The 21,909-nt window shown below is 41.5% G+C and overlaps 1 protein-coding gene across 1 annotated transcript in view; it reads right to left on the reverse strand.

The window, feature by feature from the left end:
- Positions 1-21,909, reverse strand: part of XRCC5 (X-ray repair cross complementing 5) — a 57,747-nt gene that overhangs the window by 28,560 nt on the left and 7,278 nt on the right. Inside the window, exons 3-12 of the mRNA XM_054971097.1 lie at positions 21,227-21,410; positions 20,172-20,220; positions 19,214-19,336; positions 17,490-17,672; positions 14,679-14,793; positions 13,751-13,889; positions 11,340-11,452; positions 9,780-9,842; positions 8,185-8,322; positions 1,475-1,565 (exon numbers count right to left, since the gene is read on the reverse strand). Coding sequence (XP_054827072.1) covers positions 1,475-1,565; positions 8,185-8,322; positions 9,780-9,842; positions 11,340-11,452; positions 13,751-13,889; positions 14,679-14,793; positions 17,490-17,672; positions 19,214-19,336; positions 20,172-20,220; positions 21,227-21,410 — 1,198 coding nt within the window. The remainder of the gene's footprint in view (positions 1-1,474; positions 1,566-8,184; positions 8,323-9,779; positions 9,843-11,339; positions 11,453-13,750; positions 13,890-14,678; positions 14,794-17,489; positions 17,673-19,213; positions 19,337-20,171; positions 20,221-21,226; positions 21,411-21,909) is intronic.

Here is a 21,909-nt window from a genome sequence, read left to right on the forward strand (position 1 = left end):
CTTTAGTTTGCTTGTAGGCCTCCTAGAGGCATCTGGTTGGTGCCTGTGCTAAACAGGATTCTGGACTAAATGGATCTTTAGTCTGATCTAGCAAGGTTCTTCTACTCAGTGCCACCGGCAATACTAAATACAGCTTGTTAGTGCTAATATGAATACAGAAATCATTGCAGCAGGTCATGCTCTAGAGTTTGATAAAAGACGTAACATTTCTTGAGAGAGTAGCCAATTCCACATGCTTCAATGACAGTACAGGAACTGCATATGGTGACTGTGAACATAATAAAGAGGAAATGCGAGAGACTCTACAGAATCCTGGTTTAATCTGTAAAGTGCCATCTTCTGGTATGCTGTTCACAAATATTTACAACATGTTTTGTTATACTGCCTGATGAACATCACCTGGATTACATGCAATGGGATTCTTTTTAAGTGAAAATGGATTGGAATGTGTCTCTGCAGTCTGTTCTTCTCTGCTGCTCAACAGGGCCATCTGCTTGCTTTTCACCTTTTATACCTCCCGATCATTTTTATGCACTGGCAAAGATTTTTTTCCTACTTAAAACTTCTAATATGAAGGTTTCAAGATTCAGAGCAAGAAACAATTTTTAAATTATTACTTCGGGGTTGTAAGCACTCACAAACTGTCAAACACAGTACAACATCCCTGCACTCTGAGCCTGTACCCAATGACGGTGTCACAAACAATGCTTCTGTAATAGTTTAAACTGCCTGTGACCATAGATTAGCATCAAGAGTTACAACAGAGGGATGGAGCTTTAACTCCAAAGAAGAAGCTGGAACTGATAACATGACCCCACATACGCAATTCTACCAAAGAAAAATATTATCAAAGTGGTTGCCATAGCATATATATCTTTTAGGGCCACTCACAAAAATGCAACAGCAAGAAAGCATGGAGCCAGAGTCCAGAGAGGTACCACATACATTTCCTAAATATAGACTATACATTAGGTCATGAAACCATGATTCAATGGAAAGTGATGAGATTGGGAACAGGCCACAGGATAGTACATGCTCTCCTTCTTGCTCCACCCCACATCACAGAAAATTTCCCGCTCCCACTTTTATTGCAGATAAAGGATCTTTCAGTACCAGAGTTTAAAACTGGTTAACACGATACTTCTATGCAAAGTCATTCCAGTCTAGGCTCACTGAAATCAGTGGACTTAGGCTACAGTAACTCTACATAAGATTGCTAAGCAAGTACCCTAATCAAGCAGAGAAATATTTAGTCTAAATCACAGTGAACACTGGTACCTAGGTATCTCTTAAGCACAGAAGGTGAGAAGGAAGAATTCACTGCAGGGACAGGTACCAACCCTAGATCTCCAGAACACAGGGAGGGAAATCATAACATCCAGCTGCATCTGTCGCCAATTTGCAAGCTACAGCTTCTGCAGGAAGGTTCCACGTATTACATATTTAAAGGATGTGAGTCACAATGCCAGCTCACCTGTTGGAGTGCATTTTTTATTATTTTTCAAAGAGGAAAACATGTACTGCCTCAGATCTTCCATATAAGGCAACTGCATGTATAATAAACACTAAAACAAAAGACAAAAATATGCACATGAAATAGTCCAAAGAATTAAAAGAGCACGAAACTGCAAAAATCACTGAATACGTATTTACAACAATCAGGGCTCATTTCCAGAGGGAATGCTCAGGAATGCTGTTCTGGCAGTTCTCCCAACAGTCAGGTGGCCCTGCCCACCTGACTTTTGGACATTTTGGGCCGTTTAGGCCATGATTGGGGCCGAAACGGTCCAGATCAGGTCAGTGCCAGGCGGGGGAACCCTCCCCTGCTCAGCTCTGACCTGATCCCGGCCGTTTCAGTCCCGAGCCAGGACAAAACGGACCCCAAATGGCCATTTTTGGCCTGTTTCGGCCTGGATTGGGGCTGAAATGGTGCGGATCAGGGCCGAAACAGCATGGATCATGTCAGTACTGGGCAGGGGAAGCCTCCCCCGCCCAGCACCAACCCGGGCCCATTTCCGCCAAGATTGGGCCCGAAACGGCTAGGATTGGGTCAGTTCCGGCTAGGACTAGGTCAGCACCGACCTAATCTGAGCTGGTTTGGCCTCGATCTGGGCCTCAAAGGGCCCCAAATGTCCATTTTTTGCCATTTGAGGCTTGTTTCGACCTTGGTCAGGGCCAAAACCATCAGGATTCGGTCGATGCCTGCTGGGGGACCCCTTCCCTGCCCAGCACCGACCTGATCTGGGCCGTTTTGGGCCTAATCCAGGCCCAAATGTGCCCCAAATAGCCATTTTGAGCCATTTGGGGCTTGTTTTGGCCTGGATTGAGGCCAAAATGGCCCGGATTGGGCCACTGCCAGGTAGGGGAACACTCCCTTGTCTGGAAGCAGCCGAATTCTGGCCATTTCAGCCCGATCAAGGGGCATGACATATGCTAATGATTTATGCTAATGAGTTCCTGCAGCTCTTTTTCTATGAAATGATCCCTGACAACAATAGTGTTTATATTACTATTCAAAGGAATATTCATCAAAGATGTATGTATATTTCCTAGTCTCTATCTCTGCCAATTATGGCATGTTCTATTTTCTGACATCACCCAATTCACCTGGTAGCCCACCGTTTGCTTTTCATGGTATTTTTAAAACTGTCTTCCAAAAGGTGGCTGTCAATCAGTTCCTCTCAGCATTTTCCAAATTCTACTTTTCTCTGTTCACATACCTCCTCCAGACCACAGTTATCTTAAACAATTTCTTTCTCTCTTGGATGCTTATGCCTGTCAAAAGAACAGGAAAGCTTGTGTCCACCCCCAGTTTAGTCACTGCTTAATCAAAGCAAATGCTTACTGAACATATGTTCAGTCACCAAAACCGTGTGCTGCAGAAATGACACAGCCATCTGCAAATTTGGTATATGCACACTCTCTTTTGTGTGGAACGCAAAATTTTCTTCTGTTAAAAAAGACAACTGCATAGAAAAGTCTGAAAACAGTGCAAGGTCTGTACAAAACCCTGCAAACTTTCTGTAGGAAAAAAATATCCCTGAATTTAAGAAATAGACACTTCTCAGCTCATTGGAAGTCATTGCGCTTCTGTGACCAGAGGAGCATAGAGTGAAAGCAAAGTGCTTTGCAGCAGAGGGCTGCCTCAACATCCTTTACAACTGGAAACAAGACTGAGGTTCCTGGCCTAAGAGTCTATTTTAACATATCACTTGAGAGGATTTTATGCTATCTACCCTGAGGGAAGTCTTTAATAACTTTCATGAACTATATAAACATTAAAATATGAATTACACAAATGGAGAAGAGAAAATGGATGCAAAATTTTGGGGAAACTATTCCACTGGACATATGGGAAAATTTATGGATTAAGGACATAAAATTTACAGGTTGCCAGTTATTGAGAGAAAATTGGTATAAAATGTTCTTTTACTCCCAAAAGATATTGTGAGTAGGGCTGGTCGCTTCAGGTTTCGCTTCATGTAGCTTCGGAATTTCCCGAAGTGGGGCCAGCAAGATGGCCCCGCTTCGGAAATACCAAAGCTAAGCAACCCAAAGCGATTCGTGTTGCTTCGGGTCGCTTTGGAGCGCCATTTTTTTTTAAAGCACGGGAAGCTTTTACTTGCTGCTGCTGATCTCTATTGCTGGCTGCTTGCAATTGGCAATGGAGATCAGCAGCAGCAAGCAAAAGCTTCATGTGCTAAAAAAAAAAAAAAGGCAATGTTTTGAAGCCTATTCAAGGCTTCCAGTTCCGGTGTCATGGCCCAGTCTGAGAGTGAGGTCTCCTCTGGAGGAGAGGAGCCTCGTGTAGCCAGCCAGGACTCCTCAGGAGAAGAGGAGCCCTGTGTAGCCAGCCCTAGCCCTGATTCAGCAGAAGCCAGCAATCAGGAGCAACAGCTGCTGGCTGATCAGAGCTTGCAGCCAGCAGCTGAGACACCAGCACCCTCTAGCCCCTACACCACAGGGGAAGCTCAGCCAGGGACTTCTACAGGTGCAGCGCAGCCAAGAGCCTCCACCCCCCCAGGCTCACCCACGCCCAAGGAACGCCGCAGGCAGCGCCAGAGACTGGAACTGCAGGAGAGACGGCGCAGTGCTCGCCTCTTGAGCCAACGCCAGCTGCTGGAGAGTGATGATGAGTAGTGTCAGGATGGAGCCCCAGCAGCTGGCTGAAAACCACGCCTGGCTATAAGAGCCAGTCTGGAGGAACTGCCGGGCGTGGAAGCAACGTGTCTATTGCCTGCAACCACTCCGTGTTCTGTGAACCTTGCCCGTGCCTGTGCCTGCTTTTGGACCTGACACTACCGGTAAATGACCTTGGATTGCACCTGACCTTGCTCTTGGACTCTGGACTCACTCCTGGCGTTATCTTGTGCTCTGACCACCGGTTTGACCTGGCTTTTGCTCTTGGAACTCCCCTCAGACTCTGCCATTAAGGTTTGGACTTGAACCACCCTGCTGGGGCTGGCCCAGCCCGTGACATCCGGCTTTGGAGAGGGGAGGGGGAGGAGTAGTGAGTAACTCACTCTAACCTCCTCCTTCCCCCTCCCATCCCTGAAAAAGTGGTGGGAGCTTTTGCTTGCTGCTGCTGATCTCCATTGCCAACGCAAGCAGCAAGCAAACCTGCACATTTGGAGGGATTCTTTGCACTGTTTGCAGACTTTGCAATGAGTGCAAGGGGGAGGAGTGGTTAGGAGTGGCCAATCCTGCAGTAGCATTCTCCTTCCAGCCCAGCCAATGGGGATTCTCTGTCAGGAGAGTGCCTTTTTTAAAATGCTGCAGTGCAGGGCTATAAATTGGAGGCTTCCCTTTAGGAATCTTCCAATTTACCCTGACATTGAGAGAGCGGCTTGCCTGGTCAGAAATTGGAAGAGGAGGACCCTGCTGTGGAGTGCTGCTGACTGGCCCTGCATCTCACTGGTAAGTGATTCTCACTGACTCACAAGATTCTTTGATCTTTGGGGGAGGGGGTGGTTGGGGGGCAATGGGTTTGGGAAAGGATCTGTTTTAAGTTTGCATTTTATTTTTATTTTTTAAATTTAACAGTGGCTTCCTAGGGGCAGACTCATGCCAAGCCCTGGTGTGTGTCAAGGCTTTGGCCTAAGTGGTGGTGGTGGGGGGTTAACTTGAAGCTGGCCCACTGCTGCTCTGTTTAAAGTTTTTTTTTACTGTGCCTGCCTTTCATTTCTACAGTGGGTGGCTTCCCTGGTGTGTGCCAAGGCTTTGGCCTAGTTTTTTACTCTGGCTTCCACACTTTGGGACTGAGGGGTTAGAATTTAGAAGTAGTTTTTAAAGAGTTAATATACTTATTTAATAACCAGTTTCCATTCTGCTCTTTCCTAGAGACTGAGAGACTCCCGCAGCTGCTGTGGCTGGTCGAGCATCTCGTCTTTGAGTCTTGCTGTGGAGGAGGACTTCCCCCGTTGAATTCCTGCCTGTCGCCTGACCATCGCTGGACTGCAGGAGTGGTGAGCGAGTCAGTGACTCACAGGGTTTTCTCGGGGGGGAGGGGGTTGTCTTCGTGGGTGTGGTGAGGGGAGGGGAGGATTAGGGGCTGGACTGGGTGGGAGTGAATTTTTTAAAAAAAATTTCTATATTGTGTGTGTGTGTGTGTGTGTGTGGTTAGAGGGGGGGAGGAGTTTTTCCTGGTGTGTGTGTGTGTGTCTGTGTGTGTGTCTGCCCTCAGTGTCGTGTTCTTGCTGTGTAACTTGAATCACAACAGGAAATAAAGATTTTTTTGCATGTAACTGTGTTTTTTAGATTCTCTGGTGTGTAGTGAGTTGTCTTCCTTTGGGGTGGAGGGGCGGCTGCGATGCCCTCGGTGTTGTGTTCTTGCTGTGTAACTTGAATCACAACAGGAAAGAAAGATTTTTTGCATGTAACTGTGTTTTTCAGATTCTCTGGTGTGTAGTGAGTTGTGTTCCTTTGGGGTGGGGGGGTGGCTGCGATGCCCTCAGTGTTGTGTTCTTGCTGTGTAACTTAAATCACAACAGGAAATAAATTTTTTTTGCATGTAACTGTGTTTTTCAGATTCTCTGGTGTGTAGTGAGTTGTGTTCCTTTGGTGTGGGGGGGCGGCTGCAATGCCTTCAGTGTTGTGTTCTTGCTGTGTAACTTAAATCACAACAGGAAATAAAGATTTTTTTGCATGTAACTGTTTTTCAGATTCTCTGGTGTGTAGTGAGTTGTGTTCCTTTGGGGTGGGGGGAATGGTGTGCTGTGTCACACTACCGTGCCTTTTTTCTGTATTTGAAGGTTGAAAAATAAAGATTTTAAACTTTATTCAGTGTGTGTTTGTGGTTTTGTTCTTTGGTGTTAGGTTAGTTCCCATCATAGGGAACAATGGGGCTGGCTAGCCAGCCCTCTGTAGGTGGTGGGGGAATTTTGGGGAGGGTGTCTGTGGTTCAGGTGTGCTTTCAAGGGGACAAGCTTGCACTCAGGAGTGTGCCCTCCATTATGGCACCCCTGGGATGTGCATAATTGCCCTGGGAAAGAGAGTTTAAAAGTTCCCATCATAGGGAACAATGGGAGATGGCTGGCCAGCCTGCTCTTGGGGTAAGGGCAAGTGTGGGAATGTTGGGGAGGGTGTCTTTGGGGCTGTGTGGGGCTGTTGGGGGTTTCGGGTTAGGCCCCCCCAAATGGCCCCCCAAAGTGGGAGCAGGTTGGGCCTTGGTGGGGGGTGGGAGGACAGGTAGGAGGAGGTCCCCTCAGGGTTGGTGGCATTTTGCATGCAAAATGCCACCCCTAGCCAGACAAGCCTCTTCTTTTCCCCCCCTCATAGGATATAATGGAGAAAAGGAGGGGGGTAAGGGCAGCTTCTTTGGGAGGCCATAAAATGGCCCCCCAAAGTGGGAGCAGGTTGGGCCTTGGTGGGGGGTGGGAGGACAGATAGGATGAGGTCCCCTCAAGGTTGGGGGCATTTTGCATGCAAAATGCCACCCTAGCCAGACAAGCCTCTTCATTTTCCCCCCATAGGAAATAATGGAGAAGGCGAGGATAGGGGCACCTTCTTTGGGCGGGCCATAAAATGGCCCCTCAAAGGGGGAGCTGGTTGAGACTTGGTGGGGGGTGGGAGGAAAGGTAGGAGAAGGGCCCCTGAAAGTTGGGTGCATTTTGCTTGCAAAGTGCCACCCCTAGCAACCTAGAAATGTCGCCTGTTTTTCCCATAGGGAATAATGGCGAATGGAGGAGGATGGGGGTACTGTATTTGGAAAGTACAAACTTTCCAAAACTTGGGGGGTTGTTAGAGAAGAGGCAGGAGAAGGTCCCAACCAAGTTTGGTTTGCCTCGGAAGGAAACTGCCCGCCCCCCCAGAGCACCTGAAATCTGGAAGTGAAATTGACACCCGAATCTTTCCGAGGCAAACCCGAAGCTTTACTAAGCTGTATTTCCGAAGCTGCTTGCCGCTTCGGAAATACACTTTACCCGAAGCTGTTTCCCGGTTCGAGTAAACCCGAAGCGGGAAACCCGAAGTGACCAGGGCTTGCACAGCCCTAATTGCGAGGATTAGTAAGGGTTACAGTGGACATTGTTGGAAATGTCAGAACATGGATGCAACACTTTACCATTATGTGGTGGACTTGTAAGGAATCACGAAAATATTGGATAAAAATACATGAAGAGATGCAAAAGATCCTCAAACTCAGATTTGAATTAAATCTGAAAAGTATGCTTTTAAATATTTTACCAACTAATGTGAGAAAAGAAAAAGGAGACATCTTCCATTATATGGTGACGGCAACAAGGGTATTATTTGCAGGTAGATGGGGAAATTACGCCTGCCCTGGTCTCTCAGAGTGGAGAGATAAGAGTTATGAATATGCTTCAATGGCCAAACTGACTACCTACTTACACAACTCGGATAACCGAGTTCCAGAAAAAATGCAAGGATTTTTTCGATTACTTAGACTAAACTAATTGACACAGAAGCTCAGAGACAGGGAGGGAGGGAGAGAGAAAGAGAAATGTAATGTAGTTAGGTTTAAGGAAATTTGAATGTATTGCTTGTTTTACTCCCAAAGCTATTATACCTAGATTGTTTACATGTTTATTGGTTCTATAAGATTGTATAAAATTCAATTTACTGTCTAATTTAGAATCCATATAACTTTCTTATTATGCACTTACTTTACTTTAATGTCTTCGTTTTAATAAAATTCTTAATTTAATAAAAAAATTAAAACATTACCTCATATTCATTCTTAATTAAAGGAAAGGCTGCCCCAACCTGGGGCTGAGATCTTCTATCATAGACATAGCGCACTATGGCCACCATATCCAACTCATTTAAAGCGTGAATCAGGGAAGAAAGTGCAATGGCTGCAGCCTGTCAAAAAGACATGCAAGTATACAAACATCACTGAAGTCCAGCATTTACAGCATTCACAAAAGATCAGAGAGAAAGGATACTTCTGTTTTGAGCCAGTGCTCTGACTTAAACCTCACCTTTTTACCTCTTCAGAAGAATAAACAGTGCCAGTGCAAAAATCAGGTCACAACATCAAAACATATTCCCAAAGTAGGATGCTTCCTTTACATCACATACTATATGAATATTTCAAAATAAAAAAGGCCTATAAACAAAGCTAAATAACAACAACAAAATCAGTGAGGTTTCTTTGAATGCTCGGTTTCTTACAATGTTAAAAGTGGGGGAAAGGTTTCATCATGTCTAAATCAGACAAAAGCAGCAATCTTTGCTGTTACATCAAAAGTAAGGCCATCTCCTTAATGCTGCTGCAGAACTCAAAAGAAAAACAGAATTACAAAACTGGTTGGAAGAAGTATATTCTATAGAGCAAGGACTGCAGAAGTATATGCTTCTGGTCTTTTGTAGATGCTGCAGCATCCTAACCTATATAAGGCTCTGGTTTTCCGTAGCAGACCAGAAGCAGATACTTAAGAACATAAGAGAAGACATGTTGGATCAGGCCAATGGCCCCTCCAGTTCAACACTCTGCATCACACAATGGCCAAAAACCAGGTGTCCTCAGGAGGTCTGCCAGTGGGGAAGGGACACTAGAAGCCCTCCCACTGATCCCCCCCCCCCAAACACTTCCCATCCAACACCCCCAAGGCAGAGTACAATCAGACTTGTACACTATAGCCATTGTGGGGATGAACAGGAACATACAATCAGAAATTATAGTTTAGCATTTATTAGTGTGAAATCACTGATTGGTAAGCTGCAGTACTGCAGCCCAAGCTCTGCTCATGACCTGAGTTCGATCCCGGTGGATGCTGCGTTCAGATAGCCGGCTCAAGGTTGACTCAGCCTTCCATCCTTCCGAGGTCAGTAAAATGAATACCCTGTTTCCTGGGGGTAAAGTGTAGATGACTGGGGAAGGCAATGGCAAACCACCCCGTAAAAAATCTGCCAAGAAAACATCGTGATGTGACGTCCCCCCATGGGTCAGTAATGACCCAGTGCTTGCTCACAGGACTACCTTTACCTTTTATCAAGGAAATCAAAATTCAGAGGAGCATCCAGTCCCGGACTTCTCAGTGCTATTTCCTATGACCACCTAAATTTCCGAGCTATTAAAGCCTATCCACTTCACTGGTTAGTTTCCAAATTGCTTTCTTTAAAACATCGACATTTGGTAAGACAAGAAACTGATGTGCATTTCTGTACTTTTCACCATACATCAGTTCAACAGGGTTTCATATTTTTACCCCTGCATACAAAATCATGCATAAAATGCAGCTTTTGATTCAACGTCAGAGGTGTAACAACAGAACAACAATCCAGATGACGTTCAGCTCAAAGGCCATTCATCTCACCTCATCATCCTGTGCTGCAAAGACTTTCAAAACCTGGCTGCCCATGTACTGATGTCTCAGGACCTAGATATGAAAATTTCCGGAATGTCAATTTTAAAACTGCCACATACAAATTAATTCTGCACTTAAAAATACTTTTAATATGAGTTGTTCAGATAAGATGAAGGCAAAAATAAACACAAAAATAATTAAGACAGATTAATTTCTCACAAAGCTATGCATATAAACCAACAGACAACAGTATTCAGTGCTACTCATACAAAATGCAACTCTAAGCATATAGCCAAATTCTAAAATTTAAAAAAAGAAAATATACTGCAAAGAACTTGTCACTACCGATTAATTAGCGATGGTATCTGAGAAAGAGAATTCACTACTGAAGCAAGACTTGGGACTTTTAAAAAATTTCCTAACAATTTCTAATCTTGCAGCGTTAATTTTATATTTCCCACTTGAGAGGTCAAACCACACTGCATACTCATGTGGTCTTCTTCACAGAACTGCTACCATCATATGGTCCCTTCTCCAAAGTCAAGTTGCTGCTCACCGTGTGTGTTCACTTTAAGTACACGGGCTCTGGTACACTTTACGTACACTGGCTCTGAAGTCTCAGCACTTCCCTCAGATCCTCATTCAAATGATCATCCCTCAATCTCCTTTCTTCCCCTTGGCTTTTATTACTGTGGTTTCTTCTGCCATGGATTAAAGAAACCTTCAGTGCGCTGTACCCAGTACCAACAATCTTCAAGTTAATGGTCTAAACTTAAAGGCTGTTTAATATGAATTTATTTTTCACGTATGTTTTTGGTAAATAGCAATCTAAGTTTTCAAACACATCATCTGATATGGAGGCATTTCATGGAGGCTGTACCAACACATTGTCAGATGCCTTGAAGTGACCCTTCGAGACTTACACAGTCGCCAATTCTGTATGTTTCTGACCAGACCTTACTCTTCCATCAGGTCTGACTAGCTGCTGGTGGCCAACAAATAGTGGACAGGAACACAAGAATTTACAATTATTATTATGTCTTAATGTTCTTATGGTGATGAAAGCAAGCTTCAATAAGCCAAAATAAACTCTCATCCTTTAATCATCTGCATCCTGGAAAAAATTCACACTCCTTCCTATCTAGGAACTTCACAATTGTTATGAAGTGTGCTTCATTTCAGAAAGAGTTCTGGAATGCTTTAATGGGGCTTTCTCCCAAGTGTACATCAGGACTGTAAGTATCTACTCTAGGAATACCTCCTCATCTCAGGGAGTTTTATTCAGACAGTCCTTCATACAGAGATGAGGGTTTGAGAAATGTGCCCCTGAAAATGACAAAAAAGGAGGGGGGAGGTTGAACTTCTCCAGGAATGACAGATATGGAAGGTATGCACATACTCACCCAAAGGTAAATCCCCAACCATTTCAGCTGAGCTGGTGTAGCCCTGCCACAAAAAGGAGTCCATATATCAGACTCAATTGTACAATTTCTTTGGCTGGGATGATTGTCAAGTTATGTGAAGAATCCTGTCGTTAAATAAGCAGCACGTCTGAGGTCATAACCATACCTGAGAGGATCTGCTGAATCCCAAGACAGCAAAACATTTTCCATCTGTTTTGTATTTCATCTGTTCCTCATCTACTTTAGAGAAGGGAATTATATCACTCCCGTAGCGAAACCCTGCAGATTAAAAATCACCTATATTTAGCAAAGAAGCTAATTTGGGAAGGGCACAGTAGCTCTGCAAAAAAAAGGGAGGGGAGCAGTCAAAATTGTACCTCTGCATCTCCTACTGCAACCTTCCCTCAAACTAATAAGAGCTAAGGGATAACTAGCTCACGGACTAGGAATCCTGGCTACTGAGAGAAGAACATAGATATGAGCACTCAACCAGCTGGAGCTGGAAATTAAACACTTTTTTACTTCATTTATACCCCGCCTTTCTCCCCAGTGGGAACCCAAAGTAGCTTACATCATTCTATTCTCCTCCACTTTTTCCTCACAACAAACTCTGCTAGGTATGTTAGGTTGAAAATGTGTGACTGGCCGAAGGTCACCCAACAAACTTCCATGGCAGAGTGGGGCTTAGAACCTGAGTTCCCCAGACCCTAGTCCAGCGCTCTAGCGCTACAGCACACTGGCTTTTATTTCCTTTCAGCCTGAGGACTAAGGGGGGAATTGGATTTGGAGGACAAATACCCTGTAGCGTACATTCTCCCATGCCCATCCTAAAAGCTTCCCTTCAGCTGTGATGGAACTTCCTTTTGTCACACATCTTTGAACTTCCATTCCAGCCCCCTTCTCCCCAATGATACACTTCAGGTATATTTTCCCAGCATGCATGCATGCAGCCCCCCCCCCAAAAGATGCCAGCATGTGGTGAGGGGTGGCCTTAACTGTCACATTCTTCTGACTCCAATTTCAAACCCCAGCCCTTTCACTAATGAAATAATCACAGGTTGCTGCTTGTAGCATGGAGCTTGTGTCCTTGATATCCAGATGAGCCCTCCGTATATTTAACAACATACGCATGTCTCAAACCAATTTTCAAAAACTGCACTGTCTGGAACATATATCAAATTAAATTTCTCCATTACAAATGGCACTTCTGCTCTGTACACCTTATTGTATTTCATCTTAATGCTTGTGCCAATAATGCAAGCCCGAAGTGCACTCAAGCACCATAATTCAGTGAATGGCACTGAACCTTTTTTAGCAAATCCAAAAGCAATGACATAACAAATTGCCAAGAGACTCAGAGGAACAGCCTCGGAGACTTTCAGGGAACAAAATATGTTAAAGATGCATCAATGTCTCATGAAAAATCCACTCTTCTACAAAGAGGCCGTTCTGCTGATCAAGTGGATAGGACTATGCACATGTGGGTTATTCTGCGCAGTTGAAGTATTACTCTTCCGCAGACAGCTGGAAGCGGAACTGAATCTGGGGTTCCATGTGGCACTTTATATCACTTCCCATAAAAACCTTTTGTTTTATGGCCTAATTAATTACTTTTTGTTCTCGCTATGGCTAAGGGGATATCAGAGGTTTCCCCTGAGGGAGAAAAGTGCTTTTCACTTTTCAGGTACAGCCACCCATTTTTTATCAGTTTTTATCATTTGAGTTACTGCATTTTTGTAATAGTACAACAGCAATCATAAAAAAAATTAAAAATAAACAATGGCTTTGCCTATAAATTGGAAAGCCGTACTTAATTCTCCCCTTCCCCCCAAGATGATATTTAACAATTGATTCATGAGCACCATGGCCAGCTGAAGAAGAGAATGGGAAGTAATTAAACTGGAAGAAGAAGGAAAACAAGAAAAATGTAAATATTAGAAACCTCAGTAGCACTTTGACTATCTATACCAGACAAGCTAACAGAACAAAATCAGGTTGGAAAAAGAGATAGGAAAACCATGTGTGTGTGGACACAACACGTTGTTAACAACCCTCTGGAGTCTCCATTAACGTGCTAAGGAGGAGACCCTGAAGAAACAAAAAATGCACAAAAAGCACATTAGCCCATAAGCACCAGCCAATACAAGTGAACAGCGGGTAAGAGCAAAGCTCCCCTAGTAGTTTCATGTTGCCAGAACTGTGGAATCTATTCTGATTCTTGGCCCAGTGAAGGGGACACACAGAAATGGACTTAGATCCAGGACAAAGAACTGTTCAACATCTTGTAGTTAGCTTTCACCAGATAGATGGGTATGGATCAAACTAGTAAGGAATTATCATAACTTTCAAAGCACTCTTTCCACATCCATGAACAACTGTGACAAAATCCTATGCACGTGACCAGAAAAAGAGTGAACTATTAAAATATAGGAAAAAGAAGAGGATTAATCTGCCTCTTCTGTAGAAAAAATATGTAAAACAGGGCTAGTACAATATGCTAATAAAAGCATGCTCACACGTTTACAGTTTCCCCCTGAAAAATCTGACGAGAAGGCCCAAAGTGAAAAGCATACATACCCTGAATAATATCGTCTTTCTGAACTTCTGTTTCATCATCATCATTCAAGCAGTAAACAGTTTCTTTCTGCACATCATCTTTTTTTAGTGTCTTGGCATCCACAACCATCCAGCTTTTTTTCACTTTTTCCTCAGTGACCTTCATAGCATAATTTAAGAGAACGTATTTAATAGCAACTTGAGGATGAAGTATTAACTACAACCTGTTCCTGATCCCTCTTCTCATTTGCCACACAGGAGGTGGCAACCCAGTCTACATCTTACTAACAGAACGATGATGAATACATGAAACTCCCTTCTCTGATCAGCCGGAGAGTCTCACAATGGACAAACAAAAAAAATCCTATTGATTTAAATGGGCTTAGATTGGAATAATTCTGTATAGAATTGCACTCTCTATTAAAAGGATCTTAAGTACAAACAGAGAAAAACATGTCTACCAATAAATATGAAATGTTCCCCGAGATAAATAAGACATTCATTCCTACAGGATCTCATCAGCAATATTCTCTGTGAATGAGGTATTCAGAGTTGGATCCAAACTATGGATCCAAACCCTTCTTCCATGGGCAAAAGAACACTTCTACTTATGTAAGAAAGGGACAATTTTCACTAGTTCCTTTTACCCACAGAAGAACCCTGTATCACAGCTTGCCACTCTAAAGAGGCTCTGACCCTAATGAGCTGCTTTGCAGAGAATGAAAAAGCCTGCAATAGTAAGGAGGAGGCAAAAAGATCCTATTGCAAACAAGCTCCACTTGCAATCCTTTGGAACAAGCACTATAAGCTCAGTCGTATGACATTCCATATTATGAGAAACAAGCATACTATATTTATGTGCTGCTAGATTTAGCACTTTTATATACATCCAACATGTCCAAATGTACTAATGCTCTGATATAAGAACAAGGTCACTTTAGTAACTTACTGCTTTATAGGCTGTGATCCTTATAGACAATTTAGAACCAATTGTGAGTTGGCAGGGCCAAGCCATGGGTCTCCGTTCAATCTTCTTAAACATTGAAAGACGCTCCAGGCTCTCCCTAAATGAAAGAAGACAAGAGAAAGGTTCTTCAGGGAGACCAAGCAAAACATTGCACAAATTATGAAGTGCCAGTAGCATGCTGAAACTGCATATTCAAGAACTGTCCCAAAAGCCCATAGGCTGTTGGACTTTACCATTACAGGTATACTGAAATAGGAAATATTTAGGAACTAAATTAAAACATATTAAGTGCTTCTGATAAAATAAAAACAGAGATAGAACATACAAAGCAAGCAAGTCTTAGATAAAAAGCATCTGATCCAACTATTTAAAAATATTATAATTAAAATTCAAAATACAAAGCTAACCAAGAAGCGTCAGAACTTTAGCATGAATTTCAAAGCTACTAACGTATACTTAGCAGCAGCTTTTGTCATCCTTCAGTTGTTACTTTCAAGAATATTTAAAAGGTGATAACTTGAAGAATGAATAGGGAAGGTGGCCAAGACAGGGGCAAGGACAGAGGCTCTTGGCTTGGCATAAAGCTCATTAAAAAAAGTTATAGATTCTCTGGCCTCCACATAAGTAATGTTAATATTATAGTAATGTTACCAATAACAGAAACAAGTCTTCTTATGCACACTGAGTGTATTTCTCAGAGGTATAAAAGCAGCTAGATGGGATTTTGGAGGAGAAGGGTTAAGCAGCAAGGAAGCAGAGAAGGAGAAAAGTCCTACTTCACATGCCAACTTTTGCCCAAATAAAATCAGTTTGGGTAGCGAAAGGAACAATCTGCATTATACTACCTATACTGTGGATGGTTTTTACCAAGAAAAGTTGATCTATCATCTAGCTACAACCCCAATAACATTCCACACACAGGAAAAATGTTATTTCAAAGGGCCTTCACTAATGGTTAGCAGTACTAGAGATGCTGATGACCCCTGGAGTTTCTTTGCTGCTCACAGCATCATACTGTTTATTATATATTGTCGAAGGCCCAGAAAACCTACAACAACTATACTGTTTATTGTTACATTTTTTGTCTGCACTTACTGTGATTTCATTAATTGTGCTGCTGTCTGTTTTGAATTCTATGCTCTGAAAAAAATTATAGCCTCTCATTATTAGCATTATGTTTCTTGCACTATTGTATCTGATGTTATAATTTATTGATTATGGTGCAAGGTTTTTAATATGGATTTCATACTTTATTTTCATTTTAACATTGTACATTACTTAATAAAATGGACCATTAAACATTAAAATGGAAACAAATAAAATGAGGGGAAATGATTGATACAATCTTCCTTCCCTGCTAAAGTAATCATTATGTCAAGTTTAAGATTGTAAACTGCTTGAGATTTACTCCATAAAGTGCCATGCACATCAATGGTACTACATAAGCAACAGTGTGTCATCTCAGATTCTCATGGGTAGAGAGGCAACACACAAATAATAAGTCCACTCCTTCCCTCCATACTGCATTCTTCCTCCAAAGCATTTTAGTAACCATCTAAACAAAAATGGGAATCAAGATGATTAAGAAGTTGGAACACCTTTTCTACAAGAAAAGAATATAGTGCTTTTCAATTTATATTAGGGAAAAAAGGCAATGGGGTGGAAAGACAAAAATTATGCATAAAGTAGAAAAAATAGATAGAGAGAACCTTTTTCTCCCACTCTCATAATACTAGAACTTCAGAGCACCCAAAGAAGTTGATGGTGATGGATTCAGGATGGAAAAAGTACTTTAATGAAAGAGCAAGTAACTTGTGGAATTCACTGCTAGTGGACATAATGATGGCCACTAGTATACATGGCTTTAAAAGGGGATTCCCTGGAGGATATAATCAATGGCCAATAGTCATGGTAACTAAAGGGAATCTCCACATTCAGAAGCAGTAAAGCTCTTAATATGCCCTACTTTTGTGGATGCCCTGGAGTTACATCATGGTGGTGCCCGTGTTTATGGTGACTTTGCAGTAGCCTGAATTGCTTGGTGGCACCTGGACTTTTTCATATTATTTGGAACAATGTGATTATAATGTTTTTATTGTATTTTTTTAACTATCTTGTAGGAAGCCATCCTGAGCCCGCTTGCAGAAAGGGCAGGGTATAAGCTGAACAAAATAAATAAATATAACATAATAATAACATTTGATTTATATACCGCTCTTCAGGACAACTTAAAGCCCACTCACAGCAGTTTACAAAGTGTGTTATTATTATCCTCATGACAATCATCTTGTGAAGTGGGCGAGGCTGAGAGAGCTCTGGAAGAGCTGTGACTGACCCAAGGTCACTCAGCTGGCTTCAAGCGGAAGAGTGGGGAATCAAACCCAGTTCTCCAGATTAGAGTCCTGCAGCTCTTAACCACTACACCAATATCAAAAATAAGAGGCAATAGAGACCTTGGCCTCTATGCCCTGCTGGTTAGCCCTGCAAGGTAACTGATTGGCTGCTCTATGAAACAAGATGCAGGACTAAATGGACCAATTGCTTAACCAAGCAGGGTTAATCTGACATCTTTATTGGGTCCTGCAATCCAAAGTACACTTACATTAAAGTAAGTTCCACTGTATTCTAAGCAAACTTCTAAATAAGTGTGAGGAAGACGTTAGTGCTAAACAATCCAAGTTATACAAAAGAAAGCTTTGTTTAAAGGCCTGTACTTCACATTATCTTTTCAGTGAAATAAAAAGCAAAATAATTAACTATGGAAATAAGTGCAGAAATAAGTTTCAAGATTACCTGAAAGTATAAATGTCCTCCAGACCATCTTCTTTGTCTAATGCAAACATGAGTTTCTTCACCATTAGAGAGCCTTCTTTTTGCTGCTCAGTTAGCCCCTTCCTTGGAAAAGAGCTTTGGTGCCTACTAGAATGGGCCTCACTGTTCGCATCTCCACCACTGTCATTCCCTGAAAATGGCAAGCTAAAAATACAATTAAAAGCAACCATCACTTGTGCTCCTTATTCACTAACACAACAATTGCACATCAATTCAAATACCATTTTTTAAAAGGAAAGAAATGTGAATTGATAATTTCTAGCCCCTTTTTATCCTGACACACTTTCTAATGTCACTCTGGAGCCTCAGCAAGCAAAAGCCCACATCAGTGCTTATTTATTGCAGTACTATTAGTCACTGGTGGCATGATTAGTTGTGCATAGGACCTTAATAAGCTGCAACATCTTGTGAATTCATAAATACATTTGACAGATTTTTCTGCTGCCAATAGAGGCAGAATGAAAGGGGAATATACTGCATCCAGGTTTTTTTTGTTATTATTTATATGTCACCCACTCAGCATGCTGTAACAAAACCTAAAGAACAAAAACATCGATTGGAAAAGTCAATCTGCTTTACATGTGGCTCTGCACCACATAGACAAAACATATCTGGTCTAACACGTTTTCTTTGAGATTTTCATCCTATCCAGCACTTGTCACCAATTTTTAGCAGAGAGGTATGTCACCAGTGAATTCAATAATCTAACCTGTCGTAGTATGGAAAATACAGGATTTGGGAGAAGATGAAACTAGATACTATTTTCAGCCATTTTCTCTTGAAGCTTATGTAATACCTAAATGCCAATATTGTTAACAGCATAAATTATCAATGTTGTTTGTGACAGATCAATTACAACTTGCTACCTTTTTCTGAACAGGTTGTATTCAAAGAATATCTTCTTCCAGTGGGAGAGAATGCCTTGTCTGTCAATTCTCTCCTCTCTCTGTAGACCCCCCCCACACACACACACATACTTCCCTCTCTCCCACGCTGTATGCAAGAGTCCCCTATTCCACAATGCTGCATCTTCCTCAGAAGGCTGCACTGGGGGAACACAGACAGGAATTCTATTCCATTGTCAAAAGTGCCTTATACTGTTAGAACACATTAGATCTAACCCAGTACTTTTAAGGGACAGTTATAGAACCATTTCCTACATGCAGGCTTACATTACGCTTTTGGTTAGTTTTATGGGTATTCTGTACAAACACAGAACTTAGGTAATGGACATGCAGAATTCACCTTCCTGGTAACCTAAGCATTCATTTGAAAACATTAATTTTCTAGTCCAAATAGCTAGAAAGATAGTCTTGAAATCATGTAATTTTCATGAAATCTAAGAAGCTAAACTAATGGCTGTGCGTGACCAAGGCCATGCTTTTCTGTAGCTACCTTCTCCTCTCCATGACTAATCAAAGCACAACAAAAATGCAAAACAGGCAACTGCAAGCAAAATCTGATTTGTTAGCACAATTTATAAATTGCAGAATTCTACCTTTTCTGGATGCAGTTATCAGCCCAAGGTTTAATAGACTTGTTTATGACTAACCACAGTGCTCATTAGAAAAAAAACATGAAATGACATCCATTTAATTAATAGAATCAAAGTTCTATAGAGCTACCACTGCCTTTTTGAAAATGGCAGCGTTGTAATAATGTTTCATGAGTCTTGCTTTACTTACAAAAACTGCAGGGAGATCCCGGTTTTCTTCATGTTAGCCACAATAATGTCCAGCTGATCCTCACTAAAGGGACTGCTAAGGTCAGTAAAAACCTCTATGTGTCGTTTGTCATATTTTTTCCCTCTTAAGAGAAGTGGGGGGAGAGAAGAGTTTTAACAGAAGAAAATACCTAGTTACAACATTTTGACTGCTGCTTTGCAAAATGTAGTCTTAAACTTCCCATCAGTTTACCACGCCACATGAATCCTTAATATATGTCTTTCAGTTTAAGAACAATGAGGTGAAATAACTGCTTCATTTATTGCTACTCAGGAGAAGCACCTGTCTTTACAACCTAACAAGAACTGAGTATTGCATTCTACTATCTGCCATTCATTTCAGTTTCAGGGAAATGAGATGAGTGTATCCTTAAGTTAAATTTGGCAGTTTTACATTAGTACAGTTCTGATTCTTAGCACTTAACATGCAATATCAAAAAACAGTTATTTTAAAGCTTGTTATACTTTAATAAAATAAAACCTCTGGGTTCATGCATGTATGTTTGTATACTTGGAAAGTATTGCTATTTCCCCCAATGTTATTTTTAAGCCTGTTATACTTTAATAAAACCTCTGGGTGCAGGCATGTGTGCCTGTATACTTGGTAAGTATTGCCATTTCCCCCAATGTACTAACAAACCTCAAAAGTTGAAGGGTGCTCCAAAACAGTTCTATTTACTAACATGCGTGGGGAATGTAGACATCCCTTGTGAGCATTTTGTCATGTGTGTCACTCCTCAGCATCCTTCACTACAATGTTTCCAAAAATTCCCCCTCTTACTGTCAGCATCATACTCATTCACATCATTCATTATGAAACAACAAAGCAATGTTTTAGAAGGTTGCAACACTCCCAAATAGCATAATGTTTAAAATCTATTTTAAAATCATTTCAGAGTTCTTAAAATACATGTACTTACATTGTTTCCTTTTGAAGCAAGTCCATGCACACAATAAGGGCATCAAGAACTAAGTTTGTTAAGAATAAGATAATTTTAAAAAGCACAAACTGATGTTATACATTGGTCAGGATATGATAGTAGTCCTACTGTAACATTTTGTTTCATATTACTGTGTACAGTAATATGCTGATACTGACCCTCACTGGCAAGAGTGTTTCCAGAGCTGTCTGTGCCAAATCATAATAATGTTTAACTATTATCTGGAGGAATTTACATACATTCTCAGTAACTTTTAGAACAGCCATGGAAGGTAGGCTAATGTTATATTCCTGTATTTCAAATGGGAATGAGGGAAGAAGCTGAAGCTAAAATTTAGATCCTCTGGACTGCTGCCCATATCTTGACATAATTCTGTTTCCAAAGGCAGCAGAACTGAATCAAATCAGTATTCAAAAAACGGAGCGCATAAGCCAGCCCAAACACTGACCACAGACAGAGGAGTTCAGAGGCAGGTAATGAACTCCCCTGCCCACAGGTGCCTTCCTGTCAATTTCAATGGAAGAACCTAGCCTGTTCACACAAAGCAATGCAACTGAAAGTCAAGCCTCTTCACTAAAATGAATGGTGACGCTCCTACAAATGCACAAGTTCCATGTATGCATATAGGCAAGCATGGAACACAGGAACAGGAATGACACGGAACTGAAGATTTAATAAAGAAATCTATACATCTATTAATCTGATAACTTGGCACTTCTGAAAAGTTCTTAAACATAATGATTTTACCAATTTATTAACATGGTGATTTTAGATGATTTGTACAAGACAAGCTCCCAAACTGCCAAGTCACAGTTTTTTTCCAATGCAAAACTACATTTTTTTCTAGGTATACCATAAAAAAAGAGGGGATTGTCCTATATTTGCATAAAAGTTATAGTTATGCCTGATTTTAAAATGTTCTTAATGTATAACTGTTTTTAGGGGGATCATCTTATATTCAGGGTTGCCTTCCTTTCAAATAAATATGGTAACTGTTTTTCAGAGAAAAGATTTTGAACCTTCAGAAAGGATACTGTCTCCTTGTTCAGAGCTTGGCTGAATCCCATTTTGTAGGTCTTCCAACAAATCAAAATCTGGAAGAAACAGGTGTCTGTGTACAGTAATATGCTGATACTGACCCTCACTTGCAAGCGTGTTTCCAGTGCTGTCTGTGCCAAACAAAACCAAGGCGATTTCATCTTTACTCTCAGCAAACACCTGGAGATGGTAAAAAGATGGCAGGGTAAATTAAAAAAAGATGGCCGGGTATAAACTTTACAACTAAGCCTCATTTATGCAGATTAATTTTTTCCTACTTTATGTGCATCATATGCAAAACCTATTTAATTAGGTTTTACATTCAGTTACCAAACAGCTACAGGGACTGCAAGTCAATATTTGGAAATAATTCCTCAGGCCAGAAAATGCCTTTAAAGAATTCTATCCCCATCCACATAAATGGTTGTAGAAGCTATGTTTCATCTTTTTTCTTCACCTTAGAAGAAATTTATACAAAGGATTAGGAGATAAAATGCATTATTTAGGCCGGGGGGTGGGGTGGGACCAACAAAATGTATTGACAACACAACATGGTGCCTGGACATTCTTGCACAACTTTGATCAAGAAGCACAACTCAGAAAGAAAACATGAAAATAGCATTCAACAAATTATAAGCAGATGGATACTTCCCCTACCTTAAACCAGGAAAGACTTAAC

This window comes from Eublepharis macularius, chromosome 2 (genome assembly GCF_028583425.1).
Source record: "Eublepharis macularius isolate TG4126 chromosome 2, MPM_Emac_v1.0, whole genome shotgun sequence".
NCBI classification, from domain to species: domain Eukaryota; kingdom Metazoa; phylum Chordata; class Lepidosauria; order Squamata; family Eublepharidae; genus Eublepharis; species Eublepharis macularius.